Source organism: Chionomys nivalis, chromosome 19 (genome assembly GCF_950005125.1).
Source record: "Chionomys nivalis chromosome 19, mChiNiv1.1, whole genome shotgun sequence".
Taxonomy (NCBI): domain Eukaryota; kingdom Metazoa; phylum Chordata; class Mammalia; order Rodentia; family Cricetidae; genus Chionomys; species Chionomys nivalis.
In genome coordinates, this window is record NC_080104.1 from 57,371,930 (window position 1) to 57,391,148 (window position 19,219).

The window sequence follows — 19,219 nt, forward strand, 5'->3', positions numbered from 1 at the left end:
TTTTTCCTCCCTCCCCTACCCACCTCGTGCTGTAAACATACATGTGCTTGTGGATCTGAGCCACTCAGCAGTCACGAGCCCTTGTCAAGTGACTTCCCCCATCATGCTCCATCTTAGTTTTGGAGGCAGGGACCCTCGCCCGAGCCCAGAACTCCCCACTGCAGCTGGACTGGCTGGCCTGCAAGCCCCAGAGATCCTGTTGTCTCTGCTTCCCAAGCACTGGGATCGTAGACATGCGTCAACTCTCCCAGGGTTTTTTGTTTGTTGTTTTGGGGGTTTTGTTTTTAAAATGCAGGTCTCAAGGGTCTGGTGGCAGGTCCTCATGCTTGCACGGTTAGCACCATCTGTCCAGTTCCTTCTTATTTGGGACACAGAAAGGTGGGAACCCACTCAGAGCTGGGTATTCTATCCGCAGTACACAGTAGAGGACACCGACAGAGAGCTGGTTGTTAACTAATTAACTCTGTAGTTCAATTGCTTCAGCCTTGTCCCCGGGGCAGTATGAGACAGGGGAGAGGTTCTGAAGTGCATCTAAACTGCCCCCTGGAGATTACAGTGGCTCAATTGCTCTTCCCTTGGGGACTGGGGTAAGGGAATAGGCTGGAGGGGGTGGGCTGGGGTGGTTGAGCTGGGAAAGCACCTGCCATGCTATCCATGAGGATCCATGTAAAAAGCTGACTGTGGTGGCATATGTCTGGAATCCCAATGCCAGGGAAGTAGAGACAGCAGAGCCCTGGGACTCTATCCCGGACAACCTGCACTACTTGGTAGGATGGATGGAGCCAAAAGAACGACACCCAAGGTTGACCTCTGGCTCCTGCATGCATGTGCCCACACGTGCATGCATAGTCGTGCACATACACAGCACCTGTGAAAAGCTCCCTTTGAAGTCCATCCATCCACACCCCACCTCCCCCACCCAGAAGGCCGCACTAGCTTTAATCCAGTGTTTCTCAACTTGTGTTTGGGGATCAATCCCTTTCATAGGGTCGCCTAAGACCCCTGGAAAACACAAATGTTTACATTACGATTCACAACAGTAGCAAAATCACAGCTATAAAGCAGCAACAAAAAGAATTTTATGGTCAGGGTTACCACAACATGAGAGTCTGTACTAAAGTGTCACGGCATTAGGAAGGGTGAGAACCACTGATTTAATCTTTGTTTTGCTTTCAAGTCAGGGTCCCACTATGTCGGTCAGGATGGCCTGACCACCTGATCCCCCTGCCTCAGTCTCCTGAGGACTGGGACTACAGGCGTGGGCCATCACACCCATCTAAATCTTGCTTTTCCCCTGCGGGTAGAAACTGTCAGAGGGAGGCCCTGGTTAAACAACCAACTGTGTTTTCATCTGCAGACCTGCATTTTATGTAGCCCCTCTTCCTTTACCTGGTTCATAATTTCTGCAAACTGGGGGAGCTTACTGAGCTCCACGAGGTTCAGCCACGTCATGTCCAGGATCCAGCGAAAGGGTTTGGGGGGACACGCCTTCAGGTCCAGAGCTGCTCCGCCTGGGGAGACAAGCAAGACACATCAATAACACCAGCTTGCTGTTCGCTCATAGGAATATATTTTCCCAATAACAAGACACCAATGGACTCTTGAATTGTTGTGGTGGCTTTTATTTTTCCTTACCAATCTGGGATTTGTAAAATTTTTATCAATGGATAGAATGATCTGTCTTTGTGTGACTTTTATAGTTGCCTGTCAGTCACCACTGCTCCTCCACAAGTTCTATACTCTGTAATATTTCCCACCATGTTAACTAGATGGTTGGATAAACAGACAGAGGGGGAACTAAAGGGAGAAGAAGCCATTATGGGGATAGTAAGAAACCTGGTACTAGAGAAGTTCCCAGGAATCCACAAGGATGACCCAGCTAAGACCCTAAGCAATTATGGGGAGGGTGCCTGAACTGGCCTTGCCCTGTAGTCAGATTGATGACTGTCTTAAATGTCACCCTAGAACCTACATCCAGCAACTGATGGAAGCTGATGCAGAGATCCACAGCAGAGCACTGGGCTGAGCTCCCAAAGTCCAGTCGAAGAGTGGGAGGAGAATGTGAGCAAAGAGGTCAAGACCGTGATGGCGACACCCACTGAAACAGTCACCTGAGCTAGTGGGATCCTACCAACTCTACCCTCACAGGGAAGAAACCAGCAAAGGACCAAACTAGACCCACTGAATGTGGGTGACAGTTGTATGGCTGGGGCAGACTGTGGGGCCACTGGAAGTGGAACCAGGATTTATCCCTACTGCTTGTACTGGCTTTTTAGAACCCATTCTCTTTGGGGGGATATCTTGCTCAGCCTAGATACAGTGGAGAGGGCCTTGGTCTTGCCCCAAAGCAATATGCTAGACTTTGTTGAATCCCCATGGGAAGCCTTACCCTCTCTGAGAAATGGATGGGGGTGGGAGGAAGGAAGATAGAGAGAATGGGAAGAGGGAAGGGAGTGAGAACTGGGATGCAAAATGAGAAAAGATAGTTTTTTAAAATAGTAAATTATTTTTTTTTTAAAAAAGAGCAGAAAGTGCTTTTAACCGCTGAGCCATCTCTAACCTCACAACTCTGACCAAATGCTTCCCTTTCACAAGAACATGCAGGGCAATAAAAATATACGAGGGGTTCAGTCTTTGCTCCCCCATTTAGTATCTTCCTAAGAAGCTGTATAAATTGAAGTGTTGCTTTTTTTTTTTGGTTTTTTTTTTTTTTTTTTTTTTGAGACAGGGTTTCTCTGTGGTTTTGGAGCCTGTCCTGGAACTAGCTCTTGTAGACCAGGCTGGTCTCGAACTCACAGAGATCCGCCTGCCTCTGCCTCCCAAGTGCTGGGATTAAAGGCGTGCGCCACCACCGCCCGGCTTGAAGTGTTGCATTTTAAGAAAGAAAAGAAGGAAAGAAGAAAGGAAGGGAGAAAAGAAGGAAGGAAAGAAGAAAAGAAAGAAAGAAAAAAGAAGGAAGGAAAAAGAAAAGAAAGAGAAAGGAAGGAAGGAAGGAAGGAAGGAAGGAAGGAAGGAAGGAAGGAAGGACTTACATAGACTCCCTTTCTCTACTCCAAAGGACTTGAGGGATGGGTGGCTCTGAGAGCTGTGACACCCTCAAAATATCACGCAAGCTTCCTCATTTCTTGCCCCCTAAAACTGAGTGTAAACAGCAGCTTTGCTCTTCCATCATTACTGCTAACAGAAGAGTAGATACTGGGAGAAACAACTGATGGTTCTCTACTGCCCCTGAACCATTTATTCTTGATCTTCTCCAAGGACGCATTTCTTGAGACGTCAGAGGAAGACAGCTAGACTACCTCAGTGCTTTCAAGCCATGTATTCCTGAACCAAAGGGGAGAAATTACAGGGAGATTCCTCCCCAAAACATCCTGCTGTTTACCCTACACCTGCATTCCCCTGGACAATGGACTCGGTCTCCCCCCCCCCCCACCCGTTCTCTCATCTGTCAGATGAGAGTAACAGAATGATGGATAGCAGACTCTACCATGTGGTTGCTGTGAGGTTAGGAAAAGCTACGCCATCATTAGTGATTATTTTGACATTTAATTTGTATCCTCCTCATATTTTTTAAGACTCAGGTCTTATGAGCAGCTTATGAAATCCCCCATACAGCAAAACAAAGATAATATTTTTCTAGAATAAACCAGCAAGGAAACAGGGCTATCCGTTGATCTATAGGGCAGGTTTGCTCCTGGTCTCCATTTCATTTTCCAAAGTGCCCTGACATCCTGAGCTGGAGAAGAAAGTCAAAGGCACCTTACAAATACTGCAGAAAACAAGAAATAATTGATACCTAAGAACTGTCACTCCTGGGAAATCAAACATTGCTGTGGCCATAAATATCAGAAGTTCTCCCTTGAGTACTGAGTTCACAATGATAAAAAAAAAAGTCCATGATATAAGAGTTTATTTGTTAAGTCTATGAAAAAGCATTAAAAAAAATAAGCCATACTATCCTTTAAAAAATAATTCCATCAAAATGTAAGCCAGTTCGAAACTAAAACAGACTATACAATAAACCAGCTTTGTCCAGGAAATACCCTCCTTTTCTGCTGAGCTGATTGTAGTGCTGTCAATCAACCGATAGTGCAATTCCAAATTAATCTTCCTAAAGCACTGCTTTGTTCCTACCTCATCCCTGCCCATAAAACACTCAAAGGCTCCCTCCTGCCGGCTGAATTGAACCCAAAGTCCCCAGGCTGGCCGTGCAGGCCCTGTGCAATCTCGCTCTCCAATTTGATGAAAAGGGCTCACACATATGCTCCCACCACAGCCCAGGTGAGCGCCCATCTTTATCCTGCTGCAAAGACCCCTCCCCTGCGTGTCTCTACATGTCTCAGCTTCCTCTCACTCACAAACCCTCTTTCAAAGAGGTCTGTTTCTTTTGGCAAATATCTCTGGTCTGGCTGCTATCATTAATGAGGCTTTGTCTGGATGGGAGGGTACCTCTGATCCGCATGTGTCTCAGGCACAGGCTGTGTCCCTGGACCCTCTTAGTTTTGACAAGCCCTATATGACTAGTAGGATGCTAGGCTGTGGTGCACATCCTGACCCCCCAGCACAACACGCCCTTGCTCCGCAGCATCTTGTCTGCGCTGTGTGCCAGCCTGCCCTTGTTTCCCCACTACCACACTCCTTACCCAACCTTGGGACCATTCATGAAGCTACCCGACTCTACTAAGGAGCCATGCTGCCTCTGTGGTGGGTGTGGCAGCAGCTCCTATCTGAACTTTGGTGGTTTTTTGATGTTGTTAAAATTATTTGGCGGTGTGTGTCAAATTCCAAGCCACCCTCAGCTATGCAGTGAGGTCATGTATAGAAAAGAAAGAAAAGGGAAGGGAGGGAAGAAGCAAGGGGAGCAGAGAGGCAGCAGGAATAAAGTTCATCACCAGCTTTTCCGGCGCTTTGACAATAGGCTCCCAAAGCATGGGCAACGATGATGAAACCAAATATAGTAATTAAACTAAAAACACAGAGTCAGGACAAGCCCAAATTTTTGGTAAACAGAACTATAGTAGTGGAAACTGAAAGAAACCAGAGGAGGGCAAGAGGGAGATTAAGAGAATAATGCTGTTTTCATTAGGGTACCACACTGTTCCCTCCTGCATCCCTGGAACGGCATCATTAGGGTACCACACTGTTCCCTCCTGCATTCCTGGAACGGCATCATTAGGGTACCACACTGTTCCCTCCTGCATCCCTGAAACGGCATCATTAGGGTACCACACTGTTTCCTCCTGCATCCCTGGAACAGCATCCAAGTATATCAAAGAGCCCACTGGAGCCAGCGTCTCCACTCTCAGCCAGCCCAGCCACACTCCCCACATCTCACCTTTAATCAGAGCCTGGAACTCTTTGTGCTTGACCGTCCCTCTCTGAAGATCAATCTTTAAGGTCATGAGTAGCACAAAGAGAAATTTGTGGTTCTCGTACAGGCCTCTCACAGAGTATGTAAAAACCTCATATGTCAGGTACTCGATGATATTTGTAATTCTTTTTTGAGGTAGTGGAGACTTTTCAGATCTGCAGTCCATTTATAAAATCAAGGAGATAAAAAAAATACCAATTTCTTTAAGACTGGAAATAATAAAACGTGGGTGTATGTTTGTGTGTGGGGGTGTGAGGGGAGGGCGTATATCTATGTGACCAGAGTTTGGCATCTGGTGTCTGGTATCTTCCTCAATCTATCACCACCTTATTTTTTTTTTTTTTTTTTTTTTTTGGTTTTTCAAGACAGGGTTTCTCTGTAGACCAGGCTGGTCTTGAACTCACAGAGATCTGCCTGCCTCTGCCTCCCAAGTGCTGGGATTAAAGGCGTGAGTGCTGGGATTAAAGGCGTGTGCCACTACCACCTGGCTTTTTTTTTTTTTTGACCACCTTATTTTTTTAAGAACTATTTTTTTATTATTTTTAAGTGTGTGTGTGTGTATGTGTGTGTATGTGTGCATGTGTGTGCAGTTGCCCATGGAGGCCAGAAGAGGGCATCATATCACCTAGAGCCAGAATTATAGGAGTTAGTTGTGAGTGTTGGGAACCAAATTCCAGTTCTTTGTAAGATCAGTGTGTGCTCTTTACTACTGAGTCATCTCTCTAGTACCCACCTTATTTTTGGAGACAGGGTCTCTCATTGGACTTGGAGCTCACCGATTGGCTACACTGGCTGGCCAGGGAGCTCCAGTGATCCATCCACTTCTACTTCCAAGCATGGATTTGCAGATGTCTGCAGCCATGCCCAGGACATTTGTGTGGGTGCCGAGAACCTGAATCAAGTCTTCATGCTTCCCTGGCAGAGACTTCATAGACGGGGCCATCCCCCCAAGCTACCAACACAAAACTTTAACTTGCCATTTTGAAAATGACCGAGGGGAAGGCAGGGAGGACTTGCCTGGCCATGGACTGGTCAAACAACTTGAGGAACTGAGCCAGTGAGGTCTGGTACATGATGTTGACCATGCTCATCTCTGTGATGAGGAAATAAAGGATGCTGCCACGGGTGGCCGCAGGCCGGAACTCCTCCTGAGCTGTGTTGATCTTGATCTCCGTTTCGGCGGCCACATGGAGTTTCTCGCTAACTTCTGCTGCCGTCTGCTTGGTGATGCGCAGGACACCAATGAGAGACTCGTCGTCCACCAAGGAACCTGAGAATCAAAGCAGCAGGTGCAGAAAGGAATTACAGAAGAACAGGAAGCTTGTTTCAGATACTGGGTCTCTAACCCAGAGGCCACAAGAAGGAGAACTCAACGCCCAAGTGTCCCTGGTCCAACCACCACCCAGAGCCTGGATCTTTCTAAACATTCCTACTGAGGGCTCTTCATCCTCCACTCCACCTGAAAAGCAAAAGCAAAAGACAATAACAACAATATCTGTTTTGATTTTACATATGTTTGTGCATGTGCATGCATGTGTGCATGCGTGAGCGTGTGCGTGCGTGTGTATGTGAGTGCTCTTGTTCATTTGCTTGCAGGTACATGGCAACCTCAGGTATGGTCCCTCAAAGTCTGACACCCCCTCCCCTTGTATTTGAGACAGGGTCTCTCTCTTGGCCTGAGATTTACCAAGTAGGCTAGGCTGGCTGGTCAGCAATACTCAGAAATCTGTTTGACTCGACCTCCCCACACTGAGGTTACAGGCCTGCACCACCACATCTGGCTTTTTAAAATGGATTCTAGCGAACCTAACTAGGTCCATCCTCTTGCTTGGCCAGGCAAGCACATTTTTGGCTGCACCATCTCCCCTGCCCAACAGGTTCAAATGTTTGAAGACAACACCCTGTCTCCAGGGGTATCAGCGTCACCTGTGGTAAATATTGTCACCCCATTATCGCCTTGGCAATTCTCGCCACGGTGTCTCCAGGTCATAAGTTCTTTATCTCGGGGTAGGAGCTGATGCAAGCACTGTACCCAGGCTGAGAAGCTGGCGGACGAGTGGGACATTCTCTCCCCGCTTCTTGAGTGAAAAAGCACTTGATAGGGACAACCTAGGCCACTCTTCGCCTCTAACGAGAATTAACTGGGCTATAGTGGAAGTGTCTCACCAAGAAAACCAAGACCTGCTTTTCACCGAGCTCTCTGTGTGTACGCATGTATGGAGGTGTGTATGTATAACGCATGTTTGGGCCATGCTATCCCACAGCCAGAATCATAGCTCCTTTTTTAAGATTTTTTGTTTGTTTGTTTGTTTGTTTTTTTGTTTTTTGTTTTTTGTTTTTCGAGACAGGGTTTCTCTGTGGTTTTGGAGCCTGTCCTGGAACTAGCTGTTGTAGACCAGGCTGGTCTCGAACTCACAAAGATCCGCCTGCCTCTGCCTCCCAAGTGCTGGGATTAAAGGCGTGCGCCACCACCGCCCGGCCTTTTTTAAGATTTTGAGACCAGTTCTCGTTACTATAGCCCAAGCTGGTCTCACATCCCCAATCCCTGTGCCCCAGCCTCCCAAGCAGCTGGGGTTACAGGTGTGTGCCACCACACCTGGCCTTGAGGGCATCCTAAGGCCATCATCATTCTTGGATACTGAGGTTTAGTTTTCTTCTGACCCAGGGATTAAAGTGACAACGGAATGGATTTCTAAGTCAACTACTAACACATGGTGGAATTTAACGGGGCTGCTGGGTTTGCCTAAACAATACTGGTGGGCTTGTTGATTCTCTTTTCTTTGCATAAAATTTTGGGTTTGGTTTTTGTTTGTTTTCTGTTTGTTTGTTTCCTTGTTGGGAGCCAACGTCTTACTGTATAGTTCTGACTGGCCTGGTGCTTTCTATGTAGCCCTGGCAGCCCACAGCAATCCTCCTGCCTCAGGTACTCCTCCCAAGGGCTGGGGTTACAGGTCTGCACAGAAAACCTTTTTTTTCTTCAGTGTATGACAGAGAGGGCTGCAAACTGGGTGTGGTATAATGATTCTGGCTACCCAGAGGAGACAGTACCCTTGACTTCTAAGTGGGAGTCATCTGAGATGAGCCAGGCCCTTGGTTAGACACGTTTTCCTGATTACAAGTGGCATGTGCTGTACGTGACCCATCATAGTAGCTTCATTTCGATGCTAAATAAAGGAGCTGATTGATTGATAAAAATAAAATAAAAATAAAAAAGATGGAACACACGCTCGTCCTCTGGGCAAGCAAATGAGGCCATCATGAGCTCCTAGGTTCTGCTTAGGAGCCCTTGTTTGGCTCAGGAGAGGGTGATTATATCAACAAGGTGGTACTAGTCTCAGCCGCTGACTCCAGTTGCTAATTCAGACATCAGATTCCCCGTGGTGTTTCTTTAACGCCTACACGGAAGCCACCCCGCCTGCTTGTGCATTGGGAAGTGAGCTATTTCCTCCCATCTGTGGTCACCGTGGCACTGAAGGGGGCACGCAAGTAAATGAGCTCCTTCCTCGGGAGCCAGGGCTTGACGGCCTCTTAAGGACGTGGTACCTTTCGTGGCGCTCAGCTTATACAGCAGGTTGTCCTCAAGCTCCTTCATCTTCCGCTTGTTGAAAGTCACGTCCTCGAGAAGCTTCACCCTCTCTGACTCCAGCTCCTGTGGTCAAGACACAGACAATGGAACCTGGGCATCCTCATCACCGGTGCTTACAGAAAACCAGGCTCGCTGGCGTTTTACCAGCAACACGAAAGGGTTCAGCAAAATTGCGCCTTGAATGGCGGAAGAAAGGATTATCATTAGTCAGACCAATTTATATTTTTGTTTCTCTGGATAATTGAGAAAACGATGCCCACTGGCACTAACATTCCATAGTTGTGGGGCTGAGAGATGGCCCAGTCAATAACACACCTAATGTTCAACCATGAAAACCTGAGTTTAGATCCCCAGAGATTCTTCACTCCTAAACACCCAGCTGAGCCTCCTGAGAGCCAGGACATTGTCCTTCTGCAGAGTCAAGCCTAGGCTGTTTAACAGTGACAGGCATTCTAGTAGAGTCTAAATCAAAGTGCCCTTAATAACAGTCATCTTTTTACTTATTTTTTCACAGACATGAAGGGGCATGCATGTGTGCATATGTATGTTTTTACACATGTTGGGGCTCCTACATATATGTGGGTGTGCATGCAAGGTGATGTTTAGAATCATCCTGAATTGCTCTTCTATCTTAAACATGGAAGCAAAGTTTCTCATTAAACCCAGAGAGCACAGATATGGCTCTGTGTGTGTGTTGTTGCTGTTGTTGTTGCTATTTTGTTCTTGAGACAAGGTCTCCTGTAGCCTAGGATGGCCTTAAACTCACCAAGGAGCTGAGGATGACCTTGAACTTTTTACTCTCCTGTTCCCACCTCCCGAGTGCTGGATTACAGGCTTGTGTTTTCACACGCACTCATTGTGCATTGGAACTGAGGGGTTTTGCATGCCGAGCAAGTCCTCTGCCGACTAAGCCACATCCTAGCCCTCTGTGACACTCAGGCAGCAGCATTTCCTCATCTATATGCAGAATCACATTTTGCACTTAGGATTATATTTCAAGGTAAATCAAAGCACTAACTTGAGAACAGTCCTTGCAAAGCTGCTTCAGAAACCCCACCAACTTCACAAGTCTTCTGAAAGCAAATAGATGATCAAAAGCTACAGCCCGGCACTGAGTCAAACGCCTTTCCCGACTTCAATCAGTCTGCCTACCGGTTATTTTCATCCAGAATTTGGCATCTAACAGGTAGGAGCTGTAAATTCTTGAGAGCACCCACTTTGAGGCTTGGCAGAGTGGAGGCCTCCCCCAACAACGTGCTGACTTTCGTTCCCATCGCTTATGTCTACCTGGGAGAAGGTGGAACCCTGCAGAGCGTCCCAGTGCCGCCCACAGTGGTCGCTGCAGAGAGGGACCTAACCCTGTCCTCGAACCCTGACTAGTGTCCCTGCCATCCCACTGGCAGGCTGGGGGGTGCGCTAGGATGGTGACGAGTGTGATCACGCTTGCAGGAGACTAGCTAAGGAACTGCTTCCACTGAAATAACCATCGGGTGGCTGAGATGGTGAAGTGCTTACTACACAGGCCTGTGGACTTAGGAGGAGGTCCTGACTACCAGCACCTGGGTAAAAAGCTGGACTTGGTGGAGCATGCCTGGAACTGCGGTGCTGGAGAATCGGAGACAGTGATCCCAAGGGCTTACTGGCCAGTCATCTGGCCTAACTGCTGAGTTCCAGATTCAGTGACAGAATCTGTCTCAAAAAATAAGGTGGAGAATAATCAAGAAAGACACCTGACATTGGCCTCCGACCTTCATTTGCACATATGTGTTCATATCTATGAACACACATTCACATGTGCATATATGTGCACATATATGAACACACCTTCACACATACATGTATATGTGTATATGTATGAACACCCATCTTCACATGCACATGCATGTGCATGTATGAATACATACCTTCACATATACATATGTATACATATATGAACACACATTTCACATGCACATGTGTGTACATATATATGAGCACCCACCTTCACAGGCACACATGTGCACATATATGAACACACACCTTCACAGGCACATACATGTGCACATATATGAACACACCTTCACATACGCATATGTGTGCACATATATGAACACAAACACACACACCTTCACATGCACATGTGTGTTCACATATACGAATACACACGCATGTGTAGGAAAACCCAAACAATGAAATCACACTCAATTCCTTTTTAATACAATAGGGAAAGGCAGGTATCATGGGGACCTGAGGGGCTTCCAGGAGACTTTGGGAAATGTTGTCACAGAGGGAGACAGACCCTCATCCTCTGTGACTCCAGGGCTGTAAGGAGGAGACACTGCTTACAAAGCTTGTCTTCAGTGCTCTGCAGCAAGGCTGACCCAAGCATGCCAGTGGGCGTTTTAAAGAGACATCAACGTTAAGAAGAGGGATGTGGGCACTGGAGAGACTTTGAGGTAATACAGCCTCGTGGGGGAGCTACACCAATAAGAAACCATTCAGACTAGACCAGCAGCATCTGTCGCCCGCTGGAGACTGGTGTGGACCCCAGAGGTGATGGAGGCAGCCAGCTGGAAGGCTAGGGTTTTGATGGTCTGCCCCTTGCCGGGAACCACTTCTTGTAGGCAAGTAGGATGCCGTTGCTATTTTGCTCCTGAAGGAGAGAGGTGTCACATCTCTTTACCTTCCGGAGCATCTCTCCTCATCCCACGGCCCTCTAGCCGTACACCTTCCCTTCCCTCTCTTCACCCATCACTCTCTTTCTCCCCCATGCCTCTTTGCTCTTATTATCGCTCACCTTGCCTTTTCCTTGAATACTGAAATGAATTATATCAAAGTAAGTGTAAACTATCTTGTGCTTTATGCAAATATAGTTAATATATGCAAATATATTTTATGCATAAAATTGAGTTTTCCAAACATCTTAAAAGATATCTAGCTCTTAAAATATTACAGGCCTAAGGTGTTCCTTGCTCCACCAATACCCTTAGTTATACCTAATTGATTTCCCCCTCCAATGCAAATTTCATTTGAAATATTGTTCCTTACATCATTACATTATTGCACTGCAATATCAGAAATCCCAGCAGTGGGTAATGGCCATCCAGGGGAATTTTCTTTTCTCTGGGATCATTGTTTTTATTAAATTTTTCAGGTGTCTCAAGACAATACACAGCACTATGGATTGAAATGTGTAGAATCAATACACCCAAAGATATAAGAACAGAAGCAGGAAGTGTGTGTGCGTGTGTGTGTGTGTGTGTGTGTGTGTGTGCGTGTGTTGTCTGGGGATGGAGGATAACTGAGTCATATAATTTTCTAACAGAAATTACCACTGAGAAAGAAATATTTCCTTATGCTAACAAGAGGAAATACAACGGGCTTATATTTTCCATATATTTGCTATAACAACATCCTAATCTATTTTATTATTTACATTTGTTTGTTTGTTTGTTTGTTTATGGGGGCATGCAACAACCTAAGAGTTGATTCCCTCCTTCCACCATGTGGGTACCAGGGATCGAACTCAGGTCTTCAGGCTTGGTAGCAAGCACCTTTAAGTAAGCAGAGACTGTTCATTTCCTGGCCACACAGACCCGAATAATCACACAAACTATATTAGTTACAACACTGTTTGGCCAATAGCTTAGGCATATTTTTAGCTAACTCTTACATCTTAAATTAACCCATAATTCTTGTTTGTGTTAGTCACGTGACTTGGTACCTTTTATTAGTGAGGCATTATCATTTTGCTTCCTCTGCATCTGGGTGATGACTGCAGACTGAGCCTTTCCTCTTCCCAGAATCCTCCCATTCTGGTCACCTCGTCTATTCTTCCTGCCTGGCTACTGGCCAATAAGTGTTTTATTAAACCAATACAAGTGACAAATCTTTATAGGGCACATATATTGGCCATCCAGGGGAATTTTCTTTTCTCTGGGATTATTGTTTTTATTAAATTTTTTCAGGTGTCTCAAGACAATACACAGCACTATGGATTGAAATGTGCAGAATCAATACACCCAAAGATATAAGAACAGGAGCAGGAAGTGTGTGTGTGTGTGTGTGTGTGTGTGTGTGTGTGTGTGTGTGTGTGTTGTCTGGGAATTGAGGATAACTGAGTCATATATTTTTTCGTTTCCAAACAAGAACTCTGAATCTAATGTTCTTTGTTTAGCTTTTATCCTGACCATTATCCATAACAACTTGTAACCAATACTCTAAACAAAGAGTATCAGCCATCAAACCTTTCAAAGACAAGACAATAACATACAGTATCCAGATTCTCTGTGTATTTTCCATCTTTATGTGGCTTTATTTTAAAATCTATTTAACTTTTATTTTTAATTTTTTTTTTTTTTTGAGACAGGGTTTCTCTGTTTATCTTTGGCTCTCCTGGAACTCACTCTGTAGACCAGGCTGTCCTTGAACACATAGAGATCCTCCAACCTCTGCCTCCCAAGTGCTGGGATTAAAGGTGTGTGCCACCACACCTAACTACTCTTTTTCTTTCTTTCTTTTTTAAAGAACTTTATCCTTTTTCTTTTCTCTCTCAAGCCTACATATATTTTTAAACACATCGTAAACCGTTTGGAGGTTTTTTTTTTCATCTGAATCTATCTTTACTGTATCTCTTTTTCTGACCACAAGAATCTTTAATTTGCTAAGGAAGTAATGTGGTTAGGATTAAAGCCATGGCTTTGAGAACTGGTAGCCAGTAGCCAGGCAGGAAGTATAGGTAGGGCAACAAGAATGGGAGAATTCTGGGAAGAGGAAAGGCTCAGTCTGCAGTCATCACCCAGATGCAGAGGAATCAAGATGAGAATGCCTCACTGATAAAAGGTACCAAGTCACATGGCTAACACAGACAAGAATTATGGGTTAATTTAAGATGTAAGAGTTAGCTAAAAATATGCCTAAGCTATTGGCCAAACAAAATTATAACTAATATAGTTTCTGTGTTATTATTCGGGTCTGGGTGACCATGAAATGAACAAGTAGTCTCTGCTTATACCTTTACCTCCTGAGCCATCTCACCGACCCTCCTAATCAATTTTAAACACTTATTGTGAGTTAGAGCTTTTATGTTGAGAGTGCTTACCTGTTTCTCTGTTAGAATGACCCTCCTGAGTAACTGGTTCTCGAGTCCCTTCATGGTGACAGTGAAGTCAATGACCGACGTCTTGGCGTTGATCTCAGGGGTAAAGGCAGGATTTGGCAACTTTGTGGTGATGTAAAGTTTAAACGTGTCCATGATGTCACATTCCTTGTCACCGACTTTCACCTACACAAGTTCAAATGTGAAATTAAAAGCAGCTTCAAGTTGCCTAAACAAGACCTGCGCAATGATACCAGTTGATAGACCAATGTGGATGGGAGAAACACCATACAGCCTCTAGAAGCAAACTACAGGCAATCAATGGCTTCTGAGAGAGGGAGAGATGAGCCCGACAGGTCGCGCAATCCCAAGTGGTCAGCCCTAAGAATATATACAAACGAGCAACAATAAATGGTCTCAGTAGGGCGTGTGTGTGTGTGTGTGTGTGTGTGTGTGTGTGTGTGACAAGAATAACTGTAGAAGGGGTCATGGATTTGGGAGTATGTAGGAAGATACAGAAGGTGCTGGAACAATGAGAGGGAGGGGTGGAAAATGATATAAATACGTATGAAATTCTAAAACAAAATTTTAATCTAAATTTTTAAAAGGATACAAATGTTGTATAACCAGAAAGAAAGAAAACAGTTTAAAAGATGCAGGGGCAGGGGCACTGAGAGTTTGAGATAGGAATGGGTTCCCCAGGGCTGTTGACGTGTGGATCAATTGGGAAGGAGAGTTGGGAAATTTTAATCACAGATCTTAAATAACAAAGCCTGTCCAACTTAGAGTAATTCAGATTTGTCCTTCTGCCTGGAGATGTGCTTAGCTGCTGTCCACAGCAAATCGAATGAGAAGCTGATCTCAAACCAACAAGGAATAAAGGAAAACCTGGACACGTCCAAGACCTGACTTTAAATTCCAGCATTTATTAACTCCCATCAATGTTATTATTTTCCCCTAGACAGTGAAATTATATCCGACTGCAGATCTGTTTTTAGGAACTATCACTTCTTTTCTGCATTCCACAGCCGTATCTCTAACATATTTGACAACAGAGTCGATATAATTTTCAAAATAAATATTAGAAACATAATATTAACCTTAAACACTACTATTTGTAGTATATTGAAAAACAAAATTTTTACGTTTTTGTGGTTTTGGAGACAGGGTTTCTCTGTGTAACAGCCCTCGTTGTCCTAGAACTAGCTCTTGTAGACCAGGCTGGCCTTGAACTCACAGAGATTCACCTACCTCTGTGCCACTACTGCCCAACTTATTTTGTGTGTGGGTGTGTGCGTGTGTGACATTTTTACTTTTTAAAAACCAGGTAGAAACCGTAACATTTTTAAATGACTTAAATTTCTAATGAGTCCTGATTAGACATGGAATGGGAACCTTGCTACAACCTCTGACATATCCTCAAACTGAGGACGAGAATCCAAGGTCCCGTGAGCAACCTCAGTGATGGCGGCTCTGTAACTTTTCTTACAAAACAAGCCAGGCTCAGAAGGACAAACACTATATATGACTTTACCCTTACACATGAATCTAAAAGGGTGGAGCTCCTAGAAGCTGAGAATCCAACACAGGATATTTGGTGCAGGGAAGGGGAGGGTAAGGGGTGGCCTGGGTGTTGGGGGAGGGTTGGCCAAAGAGCACAAACTTCCATTCCTAGTCTGACATATTCCAGACATCTATTGCACAGATGGGCACCAAAGGGGCTAGTCATTCATTCGACTGTATATTACACAATGTACATGAATAACAAGACACAACATGGTGCCCTTTGAAAGAATATATATATATATATATATATATATATATATATAATCTCTATTTGTCAACTAAATGGGTTTTTTTAAATGTTGTGAGTATGTGTATGAGTGTTTTGCCTGCATGTATATATCTGTACCACATGCATGCCTGGTCGCCACAGAGGTCAGAAGAGGGCTTTAGATCACCTGGAACTGGAATTACAGGCAGCTGTGAGCTGCCCTGTGGATGCTGGGAACTGAACCCATCCTGGAAGTGCAGCATGGACTCTGAAGAGCTGAGCCTCCTTCCGGCTCCCATCAACCGAACACTTCTAAGAATGATTCCAAATTGTGGATGAACCCACAACAGCCGAAGCAGTCACCAAGATTGTATTCTTGGCTCTCTTTTCTTGCAAAGAAAATTTGCACTTTGTAACCTCACGGGAAAACAAAAAGAATTCTTGAGGATGTTGACTCAGTTTTATTCATTAAATTAAATTCACTCTTCCAGGCTTCAGTAGATCATCAATGCTCCATATGCATTTGTTGAAAGTGTGGCGCTGGGGAGATGGTTCAGGAGTTAATAGCTTGTCACGAAAGCATGGTGACTGATGTTTGGATTCCTAGATCACATGAAAATTGCTGGGTGAACCTGGCAACCCACCTGTAATTGTAATTCCAGTCTCTGAAAGCAAAGACAGGAGACCCCAGAGCAAGCTAGCTAGGGAGGTTAGTCAAGTGGGTGAACTCTGGGAGACCTGCCTCGGTGACTAAGGCAGAAGGCTGCTGGAGAATGACTCATTCTACACGCACAGACATACACGCACACACATGTAAATGGGGAGGGGATTCACGCTGTAAATAGAACCAGGTAAATTTGTGTTTAAGAAGAAAACCCGCATTCCTCACATCTTCCCTAGTAGTCAGGGAATTTAACAAACTGGAAGTGAAATAATCTAATCTAAATGCTGTCATTTATCAAGAAATAAAACCAATGAACCTTCAAAGTAGAGAATGAGACCAATTAAAAAAAGAGACACTTATATTGAAAACAATTTGTGTTGGTATCAGCATTGGGAACAGAATTCCGTGGCTTCTGGCAAAGTCAATGAGTTTAGACTGAAAGTTAGTAAAGACAGAAACGAACAAATCAATGTCTACAGGCTTTATTAAAATGCTATTTTCTTCAGTGAGGAGATCCAGGTTTTCTTGGATTTGCATATGTATTTGGCTTGCAAAACCACTTTTCTAATATACAGCTAATATAATAGATATGTCATTTCCGTGTAATGCTACTGTATTGTTATTAAGATAAGAAACCTGTTTCCTTAATGTGTTACTTCATTTCTACCAACTGAATACTTTTGCAAGGATACTGCCCTTCTGGGGCTTTTTTAAATATATTATAAAAACAATGAAAGCAATCAGAATTGCATGGTGCCCACCCATAAGCACATTTCATTTGTATGTATCCATTAAAGGGTAAAATTTCAAGAACTCTTTCAGTAATTTTGTCAAGTACACTACATTGCACCCTATAAATATGTGTGATTATTTTTAAATTAAGAATTAAATCAACTCAAAGCAGAGTAAAGTTGGAGCTGGAGAGATGGCTCAATGGTTAGGAACAATATAGCTCTTACAGAAGACCCAAGATCAGTTCCCAGCATCCACACACTAGCTGCTCATCGTCACCTTTGCTGTCTATTCCAGGGGATCTGGTGCCTTCTTCTGGCCTCTGAGGGCACCTGCACTCACATACACATACCCCACACACAAACGGACACATAATTAAAATAAAGTATGTTTTAAAGAGAAAAGCAATAGCTACCACTTTGGAAGGGAAAAGGCAAGAGATAAGCTGTTGGTGTCTAAAAACAATCACCTAGAGGAAACAGCCCATCTGAACACGCTGGTTTCCAGTGTACAAAACATTACCACCCCAAAGAGACAGCTTGACCACTGAGCCTGAGGCCAAGGGGAGGCCACCAGTGTTCTTTATCCTTTACGAAACACTCACCTTGAAAGCGGTGCCCGACTTAATGAAGTTCTTTTCGAGTACATTATCCAGAGCAGGGTCCAACTCCTCTCGGATGTCCTCAATGAGAAGGGGGCGACCCAAGGAGAGGCTGTCCTCCAAGTGTGTGCGGAAATATTTATGGTTCAGAGACGTCACCTGAAGATAAAGAGCCCCTTAGTCTAAAACATCCCCGACAGCGCTCCGGGTGCTAAGTGGAAAGCAAGCCATCTGTTGGATGGCTGGCTGGGAATTGAAAGGGCAATGTCAAAGAATTAAATAAAAGTAACAAGCAAGAATTCATTCCCAGAACCCGGAGAGTGCTGACTGTTGAAACAGTGTCTCGGGTCCAGAAGAGAAGGGACACGCTCAGATGGAATGCCAGAGCTCATCTTACTAAATGCCACGGACTCATCTTATTAAAACTTAAGCAACTAGAGAATCACTCACACACGGCAAGGTGCCATGAGTATTTCTGATATGTATTTATCTCCTCTGGGCTCTCTGAAATGCATGGGTGACAAGTAGGTAAATATAAGAAGGTCAGGCAGCTGGAGAGAGGTTGTGGGGGTTAGGGGAGCTTGCTGCTCTTCAAGAGGACCCGAGTGCAGGGCCCAGCATACACACAGGACAGCTCACAGCCACTTCCAGCTCTGGCTCCAGGGATCCGAGGCCCTTTTCGGCCCTTACCAGTACTTTACTCACACGCATAGATCCATGTGCAGAAACGCAGGCGCACACATCACAAGGCTAAAATAAGTATTCAAGGATGATGTCAGAAGTGATACACTGAGAAGCAAGGACCTACCCCAGAACGCAGAAGAACATTTGTCTGCATTTCCGCATGAACTATCACCTTTGTTGTAGGCTTCTCATAAAAACTCTTTATAGGGTTAGAGGGGATTCCCCCCTCTTCTTAGTTTACTGGCAGCTTGATCATGAGTGGGTGCCGGATGTTAACGAGTACTCTCCCCACATTTATCAAGATGGTCACATGATATCCCCTGTAGTGATGGCCCACTTTGATGAATTCATTTAGATTCAATAAATACTGGAATTGCTACACTATGTAAGAGCTGTGCCAAAAATATGAACATGGAGAAAACCATAAACATGACTAGCAGCAAGTTTATGTTTCAGCAGAGAGAAATGTGCAAAAAGCAGTAATTCAAGGAGTCAGACTCGGAGTCCAGAACAGAACCACAGATAAACACAGACAGGTCTTGGGGTGGGCTATGTGAATCAGGGCACGCAGAGAAGTCAGACTCGGGGTTCAGAACAGAACCACAGATAAACACAGACAGGTCTTGGGGTGGGCTATGTGAATCAGGGCACGCAGAGAAGTCAGACTCGGGGTTCAGAACAGAACCACAGATAAACACAGACAGGTCTTGGGGTGGGCTATGTGAAGCCG

At 44.8% G+C, this 19,219-nt stretch overlaps 1 protein-coding gene across 2 annotated transcripts in view; it reads right to left on the bottom strand.

Moving 5' to 3' along the window:
• Positions 1-19,219, bottom strand: part of Dnah8 (dynein axonemal heavy chain 8) — a 225,873-nt gene that overhangs the window by 63,767 nt on the left and 142,887 nt on the right. For both annotated transcript variants that reach the window (XM_057794552.1, XM_057794553.1), the window contains 6 exons: positions 17,809-17,964; positions 14,038-14,220; positions 8,915-9,020; positions 6,389-6,641; positions 5,336-5,526; positions 1,390-1,511 (listed from right to left, as the gene is read on the bottom strand). In XM_057794552.1, the coding sequence (XP_057650535.1) occupies positions 1,390-1,511; positions 5,336-5,526; positions 6,389-6,641; positions 8,915-9,020; positions 14,038-14,220; positions 17,809-17,964 (1,011 nt within the window). The remainder of the gene's footprint in view (positions 1-1,389; positions 1,512-5,335; positions 5,527-6,388; positions 6,642-8,914; positions 9,021-14,037; positions 14,221-17,808; positions 17,965-19,219) is intronic.